Source organism: Tachysurus fulvidraco, chromosome 14 (assembly GCF_022655615.1).
Source record: "Tachysurus fulvidraco isolate hzauxx_2018 chromosome 14, HZAU_PFXX_2.0, whole genome shotgun sequence".
Taxonomy (NCBI): domain Eukaryota; kingdom Metazoa; phylum Chordata; class Actinopteri; order Siluriformes; family Bagridae; genus Tachysurus; species Tachysurus fulvidraco.
This window is the reverse complement of record NC_062531.1, coordinates 6085809-6100808: the sequence shown is the minus strand read 5'-3', so window position 1 is coordinate 6100808 and position 15000 is coordinate 6085809. Positions and strand designations below refer to the sequence as shown.

General features: G+C 40.4%; 1 protein-coding gene across 8 annotated transcripts in view; it reads right to left on the bottom strand.

Moving 5' to 3' along the window:
* dab2ipa (DAB2 interacting protein a) overlaps positions 1 to 15000 on the bottom strand; it is a 119218-nt gene that overhangs the window by 23403 nt on the left and 80815 nt on the right. For 7 of the 8 annotated variants that reach the window (XM_047799982.1, XM_047799981.1, XM_027133165.2 and 4 more), the window contains 3 exons: positions 8518 to 8671; positions 4391 to 4489; positions 3694 to 4248 (listed from right to left, as the gene is read on the bottom strand). In XM_047799982.1, the coding sequence (XP_047655938.1) occupies positions 3694 to 4248; positions 4391 to 4489; positions 8518 to 8671 (808 nt within the window). Of the gene's footprint in view, positions 1 to 3693; positions 4249 to 4390; positions 4490 to 8517; positions 8672 to 13540; positions 13885 to 15000 lie in introns of those variants that run through there. The other variant, XM_027133164.2, reaches the window with a different exon arrangement.

The window sequence follows — 15000 nt, the reverse complement described above, 5'->3', positions numbered from 1 at the left end:
CACACACACACACACACACACACACACACACACACACACACACACACACACACAGGGTTGCATATGCGTACCCATACACCATCACTCTTGTGCGAATCCCAGTGAGACCCCTTGGGCAGTAGCTGCATGAATAAGAACTCATTAGCAGGGGGGCAGAGGCTCTGAATCCCCACCTCAGTCGCACTGTGCACACACTCCATCAGACCTCCACAGGGATCTGATTCAGTGACCAGCCCTGCTCCAGTTATGATCAATACTCACTCCACAAACACAATAGTTCTTTAATCCTGTGTCAGAGTTGCTGCTGTTGTAATTGGTTTTAGATTCATGGCTTCGATGTACTGAGATATGATTTCTGGCGCTTTCGCAAATGCAGCCATTATGCAGGGGAAAGCTTACATTATGTGGAAACACTGTCTAAAGCCTAAAGCATAATGTCTGCATTTCCAAAACAGCAGCTACCTCAAATTTAAGGACAGAAATCCACAGTGACCACATTGGGCACCGTTCATGCAATCCGGCTTCCTACTTCCCTCATTCATGACTGCGCACTGACCTCCAGACAAACCTAGGGAGTCCATGGCATGCGAGGTGACCCTGATCGACCTTGTTTACAGTAACCATGCTACGACTTAATGAAAGACAATACAGACACTAACCAACTCCAGCCTTGGCTAAGGAAAGACAATACACTCCCAGTGTACTCCCTGTGTAATGACAGAGCATGCCATAACCGACTGATTTAACCCGGCGCTAATGACAGGCTAAGACCGCCGCTGACCTCTTGGCTCAGCTCAGAAATAATATGTTAGAGGTTCTGTGGCCAATAAAAGTCCATCATTGTGCATAGTGAAGACAAGGACACAATTTAAGCTAGACAATGCCATTTTTTGTACAACGTGCATTTTGAATGATTATAATACCTTCCCAGTGCCCAAGGATAAGGTTTTTTTTATCCTTGGGCACTGGTAAGGTATTATAATCATTCACACCATATAACATATAAAGAATAGTATTTAAACGCAACATCAAAAACATTTTAATCTAATTTATGATTTATTTAAAATGCTTAATTACTGTTTTTATGCCACTAAGTTACCTAAACTGTTACTGCTAGCATGTTACTGTATTGGAAGTAGATTTTATTATTTAATTAGTTCTTGCTCTGTTTACAATAGAGAAAAGTGTTTTATCTATTTCTTACTTTTTATCTATTATTGCTTATTGGTGGCTATTTATTTTTTATTTGGTCACTGTGGATTTCTGTCCTTAAATTTGAGGTAGCTGCTGTTTTGGAAATGCAGACATTATGTTTTAAGCTTTAGACAGATTTTTTTTTACAATGGAATCCTGTATAAAAATACTAAGTAGTAGTTCATTCATTCATTCATTCATTCATTCATTCATTCATTCATTTTCTACCGCTTATCCGAACTTCTCGGGTCACGGGGAGCCTGTGCCTATCTCAGGCGTCATCGGGCATCAAGGCAGTATACACCCTGGATGGAGTGCCAACCCGTCACAGGGCACACACACTCTCATTCACTCACACACTCACACACTACGGACAATTTTCCAGAGATGCCAATCAACCTACCATGCATGTCTTTGGACCAGGGAGGAAACCGGAGTACCCAGAGGAAACCCCCGAGGCACGGGGAGAACATGCAAACTCCACACACACAAGGCGGAGGCGGGAATCGAACCCCGACCCTGGAGGTGTGAGGCGAACGTGCTAATCACTAAGCCAGCGTGCCCCCCCGGATAAGCGGTAGAAAATGAATGAATGACTGAATTTGGGGTAAAGGTAAACTTTTGTCCGTATAGTGTACTTTCAAACCGCCGCACGAATCTTGACTTCAATTAATCTGTTGTTTAAGCTTAAAATAATTTGTATCATGATGGTCACTGGATTCTTAGTGTAATTTTAGTACACATCCCCAATGCAGCATGTATAAATGTAATGCTATATTCATGTCAGAGGACTCAGTACACAACGTGGTTATTAAGAATCGTATATTGTGAATTATATCCTACTGTATATTATTGTGTAAATAACTATATGGGAAATTCTGTATCATAACTGCCTACTATGTAGATATGTAGATATCATCCTATTGTATCGATCCAGTCTTATAACTGGGCCACAGTGTGGATAGTTGTTACCACATGCCAGTTGCTCTAAAGCTACTTTAGGTGTAATGTTTCAAGTTGGCGAGAGTGGCGAAAAAAGACTGTCTGTTTTTTGCCAAGAGGAATCGATGAAGTGAAATTAGTGATACAGAGCAAAGCTGAGAGCTTTTGTACGTGTTGTCACCTCATTCAGAACTGATTTATGAAGACAATCAGAGGCAAAACACACTTTTCCCTTGAGTTAATGAAGACAATATGAGCATTCACGCCTTTAACAATCCAGCGAGAAGCGGTAGGCCTCGACTCCATTGTTCTCTTCTATCGACTCTGTTATCAGACAGTAGACTTGAAATAAAGATCACAAAAAGAGTCGATTCTGCCGAGGCTTTCGGTTTTAAAAGATGCTAAACCCCATCAGATGATGCCTGTCTTGCAGCTGTATTAAGCCACGTACATTACATTAGAATATGTGAAAAAATGAGAAGCACTACAACAGAGAGATAATGTGCTGGAAAATATTTAAATAAGGAAGCAAGAATAATATTTTAAATAAAACTAAACGCTTAAAACCGGGTTTTTCTTTAAGGGTTATTTATATAAGTAAGTAATGGTTCTTCTTTTCTTGGAGGATACCCTTCTTCATTTGAGATCCTCTCTGCATTTCTGTGAGAACCTCAGAGTGTTATGTGTTCTGCACTTCCACTTTATCCTCGTTAGGGTTGTGATGGATCCAGATTCTATCCTGGGAACACTGGGGGCAAGACAGGGATATACCCTGGGCAGAACGCCAATCCGTCACAAGGGACAGACCTATTGTAGGGTTCAGTATAGAGCTAGGGTTCTAGAAGTGGCTTTTGAAGCACATTCATCTTGCCATGTGCAATACAGTACATGCTTCCTCAAGGTTTTTGCTTTTAGTTAAGAATTCTTTGCCTCACAAAGTGGAACTAGCCTTCCTTGAACCCTTCCTTGTATGATTTTACACAAATAGAGCCTAGGGTTAGAGAGACTAGCAGAATACTCATGTAAAACAGAACGTACCCTTCTTCTTTCAGGGTACTCTGGGATTGAATCAAGGTACTGTGTGATTGAATCAAGGTACTGTGGGATTGAATCAAGGTACTGTGAGATTGAATCAAGGTACTGTGAGATTGAATCAAGGTACTGTGGGATTGAATCAAGGTACTGTGGGATTGAATCAAGGTACTGTGGGATTGAATCGAGGTACTGTGTGATTGAATCAAGGTACTGTGTGATTGAATCAAGGTACTGTGTGATTGAATCAAGGTACTGTGTGATTGAATCAAGGTACTGTGTGATTGAATCAAGGTACTGTGGGATTGAATCAAGGTACTGTGAGATTGAATCAAGGTACTGTGTGATTGAATCAAGGTACTGTGTGATTGAATCAAGGTACTGTGGGATTGAATCAAGGTACTGTGAGATTGAATCAAGGTACTGTGAGATTGAATCAAGGTACTGTTGATTGAATCAAGGTACTGTGAGATTGAATCAAGGTACTGTTGATTGAATCAAATAGTAGAACCATTTTGTTCCTACCTTAGCCTTGCCAGTGCTCTGGAGAATATGCACGAGTGCACAGGCCATCTCCTCTTTGCTCTTGACGCTGATTGCTGGCTCGAGCACTGAGCAAAGGAGCATGTAGTTGTTGGTGATGTACTCAGCAAACTCTTTGTACAGCTCCATAGGGAGGATGCTCATACTCTGGTAACGACATTTCATGCGCACCATAGGCCCCGGGGCTTTGCCCTTGCTGGGGTTGGGTGTGCTGACCGCGTACCACTTTTCCACAAATTGCCGTCCCGTCACTGCACCCACTGGAATGTTCACCAGGCCTACATAGTTGTTTTTGTCCTTCTTCTTCTTCTTATCCGTCTCTTTGTAAAGGTGCACGGTGATGCTTTTGACCGGTGGCAGATTGTTGAACTCAAAGTGTTCACCCCAGAAAACATTGTCTGTTTTGAGCTTGCAGGTAGTCCGAGCATAAAGCGTGTCATCCAGACACAGTTCACAGAAATACTTTTTCTTGGCTGGCAAGTCCTTGGCTTCAATAATCCAACATTTTAACATATTCTCTACTCGCCGACTGTTATCCTGAATGAAAAAATATATTAAAAAACATTACAATCAATGATTTATTTACTTAGTAAATCAAAATTCGGCCAACATAAGAAAGAAAAAAAAAGAAGATTTTTATTCCAGAAAGAGTTAAACTACTTGAATTCTCCTGCTTTACCTTGTTGGGATGCACGGCTCGCCTGAGGTTCTCCATCCATTTCTCTCTCTCTGCTGCTGACCGACAAGAGAAGCATTTACTTCCTGTTGATGTAGTTACCTGTAATTACACAGTGAATACAATGCTAATATGGAAGGAGTAAAGAGCTGAGAAAATGACTAAATGGATATTAGGCTGGAGTAATCCAGCATTTTTCATTGTGCGCTCAGCTCAGCTCTCAACCACCGAAGAGGATCCCTCAAGTGGGGAGTAATAACAATAGGCCAAAGAATAGACAGATCAAATATCCCAAACACAGAAAGCACTCCTATTAAATGCACTTCTATAATACAATCACAAAGTGAAGGTAGGTAGTAACTCAAATGATGAAATCATCATAAGATCCGCTTCGATCGATGGTTACGCTGCACCTTTTCTTTTCTTTCTTTTTCCTTTTTTTTTATTATTATCATTTTCTACTTTAAAACAGTAATGCTTGAGCCCCAGGTAATAGATTTTCATTACGTTAACAGGATTGCAGACCTTCTTTAGATAGTAATGCTTACAAAGCAAACTCTCTTCCTAGAATAACATGTATGAAAGCACAAATGTATGAAACACCAAACTGCAGATGGATCAGAAAAGATGCTGCTAATCGAGGCTTTCTCTAATCGAGGCTTTCTCTAATCGAGGCTTTCTCTAACCGCTTTATGCTTTCTTTTATGGAGCTTTGTTTTCATTAACAGCCCTTTCATATAATTTAAATACAGAGATATTCAACTAAAAGTCCAGTAACATAAATTTACTCACAGATCATTTGCATAATCTAAATAACACACAACGATATTCAACTTAAGCAACTGTCCCTGCATAAATACTGACATTACTATCAAATCGAAGTCACCGGTTTAAGCTTTTGTTTGTTACCAATAAACATCTAAGAATACGTGACGTCCTATTGATATATTAAGTGGAAGCGTTTAAGGTGTTGTTTACTGATCAGAAGGACGTGAATTTGAATCTCTGGGTCACCAAGCTGCCACTGTTGGGCCCCTGAGCAAGGCCCTTAACCCTTAAAAGCAGGGTCTCCCAATTTTTTTATTTTTTTTTTGAGAAATGTTTCAGAAAACTGAGTCGGGCCGATGATAAACAAAAATCAACACAAAAATCAAAACACACATGTAGCCAATGAGAAGAAAGGGGCGGGGCTTGTGAATATGCAGCGGAGAGAGTGTTCGGTGCACGTGTGTGACATTAGCAGAAAGCGGTTTTAACATTGACATGGAGTATAAAAACAAAGAAAGAAAGTAAAGAAAGGCTTACGATAAGGCAAGAAGTAGGACGTGTTAATATAGGATCAGCTTTCCACCGCTGGAGAGAACTGAAGGAGCAGGAAGTTGGCCACATATTCACAGGTTGGAGTTTCCCGAGGCAATAACTCCTGAGCTAAACGCTGTTACTACACAAATAACACCTCTTTTCTATCGTAGTAATGTAGAGAGGCAGCTACAACCGCGTTTTGTGTAGTAACAGCGTTTAGCTCAGGAGTTATTGACTCGGGAAATTCAACTTTACTTAAGACACCGAGGCGCTTTTTTCCTTCTCGATAGGTGAGTAACGTTGGTTTTGCTTTGTTACACAGAACTAATATATGCCGTCCTTTACATGATTATGCTTGTGTGTCATTTTTGCTTGTTTGTTTATCTACAATCGTATTGTTCTTCCCTTCAGCTATGATAAAGACACATTTCTTTCTATTAGTTGCCTGAGTTACGTATGTATATGTGGGCGGAGCTATCGATACAGGGGTGGGACCCATTTGGGTTAGGGGCGTGTTTGTTTTGGTGATTTTATATGTCAACATTGGCTTTCAAAAATCGGAGACCCTGCCTTTAATGGTGACTATAAATACTTTTAGACAGACTGCAATACATTGTGATAATTTGATACCATTATATTACATTATACTAAGAGTATGGCTTTATCTATTGAAGCACAGAGCACCTAATAGGTCTGTGATGAGTCATGAGGTTTTTCAGTCTGAGTATCAGTCTTCCTAGCAGGAGATAATAAGTGTAATATCCACGTAGCCTGATTAGACTGTGTCTTCCCTTCCCATTACCCCTGTAATCACTTGTTCTTCAGTCGTGATTAATAATCGTACTGATTAATCATATGTGGTAGTAGAAATTCGGTATATATCCATTCCGTTGTAATTCAGCTACATTTTAGTCGCTGTGTGAAAAAAACAACAACAACTTGTTATCAGTATTGCCCTCTCATCCTCTATGGTATAAGACATCCAGCTGCCAGTTGGACACAGTAACTGAGACCATGTCAGCCTGCTGGACTACGCTCAGCTCCAGTGAGAAGTGATCAGGACAAAAAGACGGGAGATTCGGACAAAAGGTTGGAGCTGTGCACCGAGCCGAGCGACAGAGAGATTCACACTGATGCTGCCAGATATTCTCTTTGTTCTCTCTGTCGAAGCTTAATTTCTAAAGCAGTACTCAAGATTTCTCGAATAAAATTCTATCTATGGCTTCTGTCGAGTGTGTGTGATAAACGGAAACAAGAATTTCAACATGTTTCCCTCTCCTGAGGAAAGAAAGTAAGAAAGAAAACTACGGATAATCGAAACATGCTTGTACCGGATGTCTAATGGGCGTCGTCGGTGCAGTCCGTAACCAAATGTTTTAATTCTAGGAGATATAACTTTTTATTAATTTTTTTTTTTTTTAAAGAATCTACATTTTTAACATGAGGACCTGACACATGGATACCACACATATGCTCAGGAACTTTAGTGATAAAACTACAGAAATCAGCTGGAAATGATGTAGATTCAAATTAGCTTTGTGCTAAATAGATTCATTATGAAACAACTGACCCCCAGGAATCTGAAGCTATCATAGGCACAGATTTATAGAAACTGGGAAGTTTAAGTCTGGAAAAAGACCAGGTGATTTTTTTTAAATCTCCAACTGTCCATATTCAAGCCTGTGCCCATGATAGCCTTAGATTCCTTTTCCTGGTCCTCTGCTCATGTAGCTCAGTCACTTTGATGGTCAATGTTTTGTGCACACTGAGATGCTTTTCTGTACACCCCATTGGTAAAGAGTGCTCCTGAGCAAGGCTCCTCAACCCTCAATTGCTCACTTGAATTCATTCATTCATTCATTCATTCATTTTCTACCGCTTATCCGAACTTCTCGGGTCACGGGGAGCCTGTGCCTATCTCAGGCGTCATCGGGCATCGAGGCAGGATACACCCTGGACGGAGTGACAACCCATCGCAGGGCACACACACTCTCACATTCACTCACACACACACACACACACTATGGACAATTTTCCAGAGATGCCAATCAACCTAACATGCATGTCTTTGGACCGGAGTAGGAAACCGGAGTACCCGGAGGAAACCCACGAGGCACGGGGAGAACATGCAAACTCCACACACACAAGGCGGAGGCGGGAATCGAACCCCCAACCCTGGAGGTGTGAGGCGAACGTGCTAACCTCTAAAAGCCACCGTGCCCCCATGAGAAAAACAGTGTCTGCTTAATGCTGTAAATGTAGATAGATGCATAGGGGAATTGTTTTCCGTCAGAATCTAACAATGTCATTTAGGTTTGCATTAGAAATGAATTCTGAGTAAACATTTTTTTTTGTTCTTTTTCTAGTACAGGAAAAAAACTGTATTTTGGGAAGAAATGCTAGAGAAATCCTTCATCCACATCACTGACACAGACTGGATTTTTATTTCTTTACTATCCTCTTTAACAGTAAGACATTAAGTGGAAGCTAATATTAAAGGTCATTCTGTACACGAGACTACTTAAAGAGCAGCTCAGTCTCCCAGCATTCATCTGTACCTTTTGTTTACGGCATAACGAACAGACTCAAAGATGTCATGCATGCAAATGCCACCCACTGACGTACCTGTGATGACTTTTTTTATCACACATTTCCTTGTTATTATAAACCAGAGCACATGCAAATGTTTCCCCTACAACACAATGGAACATTCAGTACATGATATTTACTGTGTGATCTGTGATCTGATTGCTCCCTCACATCGCTGATACACGTTAGATAAAATGTTTAATAATGTGAGGTGTAAGATCAGAGCTCAGTGGACTGACCTCGAAACAAAAGTCCTGTCCCAGGATGCTGCTGTGTACGGGCTTGATGAGCACTTCCTCCTCCATACTGAGATCCAGAGCTTCCACTGCACTGCTGGGACTTAGCAACGACTCGTGAGACCTTGACTCTTTCAGCCTCGGCATCAGATGGGATCTGATGAGAAGAGAAGGGAAAATTAAGACATAGCCTTTCGGAATTCTTGAGGTTTTTTTGTATTCGGTATTGAACAACACCGAAGCCAGGAGAACCAGTGAGGTCCTTCTCAAAGTTATCTAACCAGCCAATCACGTAATAGCAGCCCAGTGCATTAAATCATGCAGAGACACGGCAACAACTTCAGTCAAGGTTCACATCGGACATCGGAAATGGGAAGATACGAGCGCTGTGACTTTGACAGCATGCTGCAAGAAACCCATCAAATATCATGTGTGTGAAAGTTCTGCAGGCTCAAGCAGCTTGTTGATAGAAGAATGACCAGACTGCTTTGAGCTGACAGGAAGTCTATAGTAACTCAAATAAACACTCTTTACAACTGTGGTGCGCATCTAAAATGGACAGCACATCAAACAACGAGGCGGATGGACTACAAAGACGTACGTCAGTTTCCACTTCAGTCAGACAAGAGAAAGGAGAGAGAGAGAGATTGGATAAAGATGACCAGATGATTTTTTTTCTACCTTTAAGTGTCCAGTTTCGAGTCTGTGCCCATGATAGCCTCAGATTCCTGTCCTTGGCAGACAGGACTGGAACCCAATGTGGTCTTCTGCTGTTGTAGCCCATTCACTTCAAATCTCATTTACATATTCACTGGTTTTCTGCTCACCACAGTTTAATTATTTGAGTTACTGTATTCATGCTGGAGCTCAAACCAGCCTGGCCAATTTCTTCTGACCCTTTCTTTTCAGCAAGGTGTTTTCACCCACAGAATGAAACTAAACAACCAACTAACTAACTAACTAACTAACTAACTAACTAACTAACTAACTAACTAACTAACTAACTAACTAACTAACTAACTAAATAAATAAATAAATCAAACATGCTAGCATTTGGTATCCAAATCTAAACCAACAAGCTCACACATTTGCTTCATCCTGAGGTTGATGTGAACAATGTCTCGACCGATATCTATATCTATCAATATCTTGACCTTCATCTATCTTCAGACTATTTGCATTGCACTGCTACCACATGGTTGTCTGATTAATAAAGTAGGACAGGAAGTATTAACGCATTTTGTACAGTACGTCTACGACGTCTGACTGTGCTGCCTAGTTCCATCCTCTCCTTCATTCATCACTGGACAAGGACCACCGCCGGACCATCACAGAACAGATATTATTGAGACAATGGATCATTTCCAGTGCACCAGTGACCCTGACATGGTAGTGACCGTAATAAAATGTGGCCAGTGAATCTATGATGGCTTTTTCCATTGATAGATGGAATATATGGGAGTAACAAACAACAACCCCTGGGCAACAGTTGGTAACAAATACCTACAATATGACATTTAAGGTTGGTGTAAAAAAGATGTTTCATTCCTTTCAACCATCGTTCCTGAAAAATGAGTCATCGTTGCCGTGTGCCACTACCGAGGTTTAGAACCCGGCATTTTTATTTAGAGACATTTTCCAAAAACCGTCATGATCTTTCACATAACGATCCTGTTTTAACTGGGTTGTGGAGGTAAACCTACATTTGGTCTATCAGTGCTTGAAGTAAAAACACCCCTGGGATACACAGGAAATAGAAGATAATTACTTTTACAGAGAAAATGAGATTTTACTCCACAGAAGGATATGAGAAAAGCATATTTAATTTCATATATCTGTACAACCTTGCTGGTGCAATAGGACTAACCAGAACATGCGCTTGTTACTTGTTACTTACTTACTTATAGATTTCCGATACTAATCTATGACCGCTCCACCACTCTTAAGGCCAGTCATGCTGTCTGAAAACAGAGAATCTGCTCAATACCTCATGTCCCAATCAATGTGAAGAGTAAACCGTAGCAATTAAGCACCCGCTGAGAGCTGGCTTTGTGCACACTTACTCCATCTTAGCTATGAATTAAAGATATCTGACGTGAGGAAAAAAGGCCTCAGGTAGAGTTAGTACTAACATCCGTGAGACAACTGAGAACTGAGATTTCCCTGGTTCTCACAAAATACAACAAATATCAGGATTAAATATTTACACATAACTACAATTCTACAGTAGTATAAGCTTTGAGATGGCAATAAAAAAATGTCATCTCTGAATAGAAAGGCTATTGAACTGAATGTAAAGTGTGATCTGACTATGGAAACTTTCCAAGGACCAGCATCAAAAACAACCTGAAACTCAATCAACTGTACATATATTCGACTTAATACACCACATTTCACGTTCCTGCTCCATCATCAAAACAGTTCAGAAGGCTAGAAAAAGCATGAAAAAAGCCACGCCAACTTCAACCTCGGCTGATCGAAGGCAATAAAAGCACTTTCTATCAAACCCTCCAGACAGACTGCAACATTATACCGCTGATAGCCTGAGCACAACTCATCATCGTTTCATAGTAATACATAACGCTGACTTGATATAACCCCGTTTCCCATCGCTTCGGTGCAATTGAGTGAGTGACAAACAACTCATGACATACAGCTGATATTAAAAAATAACGACTTTTTCCCACTGATCTTGCCAATCCCCTGGGAAATCACACACAATCTCCGACACTCATTTGTCCTCTAAAGCAGGAATACCTGCTGACTCTGAGGAAATGTACAAAGCTAATTTAAAAACAACCTCACGGCAATTATCAATATAGTGATTACTGATCAGAAACAAGAAAAAATGTCTCCATCAATCAGTCACACCGAGCGCTCAGAACGTCTCAGGCTCCAAGCATTTAAAGCATCTAACATGCTTTTATCCAATCTATCGCGATTTGGTTTAATTTTAAGTGCACCGAAGTCGTAGTGTATGCACCGGAACTAATCGTCCGGGTGTCTTACAATGCTAAGAATGCAAAAGTACAATTTTTAACCTTTGGAAAATAAGCTGTGTGGATTTAGTGCACGTTTAATTGTTTTGTGAAGAGGTGAGTAAGCAGAGTCAGCTGTTCTACCAGCAAACATTAAACAGAAACAATCTGACCTGCAGGAAGGTTGTGAATATGACACACTTCAGCACGCTGAGATCATGGCACATCACGGCCAAGACCGACCCGGATAACGTAATCCTCCTAAACCCTCTCTTCCTGCTGCGATACGCTCATCCAGGAGGAGAGCTTTGACTTACTAGTTATGACTCAAAGCCATTCAGCTGTAGGTTCAGCTCTGATTTACCGTACTGTACAGATTACATTCACTATAGTGTACTGTAGGTGAAAAATACACACCAAGGGCACAAGAGCAAAAGCTGAAAATGCAACAAACACAGAAACAACACAAGCAAATAGGATAAAGCTAAAAAAATAAAAAATACGGCAAATTCACAAAAACATAAGAATGACAGCAAATATATATATATATATATATATACACAGTACAGACCAAAAGTTTGGACACACCTTCTCATTCAAAGAGAACATTTAGTTCATTACAAAAAAGTGTGAAACAACTGAACATATGTCATATTCTAGGTTCTTCAAAGTAGCCACCTTTTGCTCTGATTACTGCTTTGCACACGCTTGGCATTCTCTTGATGAGCTTCAAGAGGTCGTCACCTGAAATGGTCTTCCAACAGTCTTGAAGGAGTTCCCAGAGATGCTTAGCACTTGTTGGCCCTTTTGCCTTCACTCTGCGGTCCAGCTCACCCCAAACCATCTCGATCGGGTTCAGGTCCGGTGACTGTGGAGGCCAGGTCATCTGGTGCAGCACCCCATCACTCTCCTTCATGGTCAAATAGCCCTTACACAGCCTGGAGGTGTATTTGGGGTCATTTTTTTTCACACTTTTTTGTTATGTACGTATATAATTCCACACGTGTTAATTCATAGTTTTGATGCCTTCAGTGTGAATCTACAATTTTCATAGTCATGAAAATAAAGAAAACTCTTTGAATGAGAAGGTGTGTCCAAACTTTTGGTCTGTACTGTATATATATATATATATATATATATATATATATATATATATATATATATATATATATATATATATAAAATTACAATCAAAAACATGACAGAAAACAAAAACCTGCAGGTTTTATTCTAGCGTCCCCCCCCAAGACATCCAATCTAAACCTGACTGAAAGACAGGCACGCTGTGGGATGTGTCTCGAAATAAAAGTGAGGTCGATATGAGTCTAAATTATTTTACAATCCGACTGAATGGCATCGTTAAAAATGGTGGCATCGATACAGCTGTGAAAAAGCAGGAAGCTTTTTTTTAGTGCAAAATTCAAATACTAATCACATGAACAAAAATCTACACAAGCTAACGGGGCTGGGGCTCTTTTATTAAGCCTTTAAAGCCTATATTCAGTTGAGATCAATTGAATTTATTTGTATAGCGTTTTAACAGTTCACGTTGTCTCAGAGCAGCTTTACAGAAGTATAGAAATAGAATAAAATGTTTAAAGTTTAAAACTAAGTTCTATTTATCTCTAAAATCTATCGTTAATGATCAAGTCTGGTGTGAAGGTGGTGAGGAAAAATCTCCCTAAGATGATATGAGGAAGAAACCTTAAGAGGAACCAGGGTCAGTAGGAACCTCATCCGCATTTGGGTGACAGGAAATAACATAAATATATGATAAATAATGTCCTTTCTACAACCAAGCAACCAAGAGCTCCTGAGGAACTAAACAGAGCTGAAGTAATATCTATAGATTATATTTCAACCTACATGCATTCTGACATTCTTATTAAAAGACGACTATTAGCATCAACAGAAAAAAATAAATAAATAAATAAATTCAAATGCTAATTTCTTCTACTTTCTTAACCAGAGCTACATATTGTGCAGAAACTGCAGCTGTACACAGAGATAAACAGAGCATGAAGAAGAGCCACATTTCCGGTACTTACTGCTTAACATAGCGACTGGCCATGATCCCTCTGAAACACGAACCGACTACCGAAGGATCGCTTCAATACATAGAGCGACGATCCTTGATCTCTGCATTCAGTGTTGTGCGATGATGAGTTTCGATAGCAGAGCTCATACGCTAGCTAGAGTACAGTCAGAGTACAGTTCAGAACTGCCTCTGAGAATCCAAGGGAACAATCTTGTGCGTCTTGAACACACCCTTCGAGGGTGATTTTTTTTCCCCCTTCAAGCATTTCTATTTTCAAAACATGGCAATTTGGTCGAGAATGAAAACTGCTCAATGCACTGGTCATTTCTGGTTCAGATTCCTGCCTCTTTGTGTGTATGTGTGTGTATGTGTGTGTGTGTGTGTGTGTGTGTGTGTGTGTGTGTGTGTGTGTGTGTGTGTGTGTGTGTGTGTGTGTGTGTGTGTGTGTGTGTGTGTGTGTGTGTGTGTGTAAGAGGATTTGCATGATTGGCACATGGGTTCAAACCAAATGAACAGTAGGTTTTGGTTAATCTATACAAATACACAATATCTAATAATTTCAAAATTGCAAAACGTCCATTGCAGAATTAAAAAAAAAATAAAAAAACGCACACAATCTTTAACTGTTTTACAGAACAAAGGGGACGGTAGAGAGTGATGTTAGAGGAAGAGTGGCGAGACGCAGACCCGTTTGGCGTCTAATTAAACTCACACGATTGAGCTAGGTCCTAGGCTCTGTGTCTAACAGGGCACTGTGCACTCCACATCCAAATAGTTCCCACACTCACTGACAGGAAGTGAGCGCCTCCCTCGAGACCTCTGCTTAAAATCGGAAATGACTGCCATGCAAAGCCTGCATGCCAGGAAATAAGCAGCGCAGGCAAAAGGAGGTAGGTTCAACAAGGAGAGACAGCTTGGCACTGAAAAAGTCAAACGTAGCTCTAAATCGATGTTTAAAGATATTAGAAAAATGCATAAATAATTAGGTTTGTACTCGGATATTCAATCAAATCAAATCGATCAACTAAAGCATCACGTTTTGAACTTTTTTACTTAGTGGTGAGGCAAACATCACGGTAATAAAGACAGGATTATTCTGAAGCTAGTGAGGCCACACGGCCGAGTTTATTACTCTCCCAGACAGCTTGCGTAATCCTGCGAGCTATTGACAGGGTCAGCCCTTAAACTGACAAGCCTCTTTCTCAAAGCAGCTCGTCCGGGTAATGCCGTGGCCGAACGCTGGGTCAGAAGAAGAAGAATTCAATACTTACAAAAGCCAATATTTCAGTGCACAACATTTCTATTACATCACATACTGTATCAGTCAGCTAAGATATAAATATCACAGATCAACAGTCGTCATGCTAAAAATACCGACGCATCTGTAATCATAAACAACCCTAATTTCCAGAGCTCTAGTTCTAGCTCTCGGTTAGAAAATTCCTCTCTAATTGGAAAAAAAAAGCACTC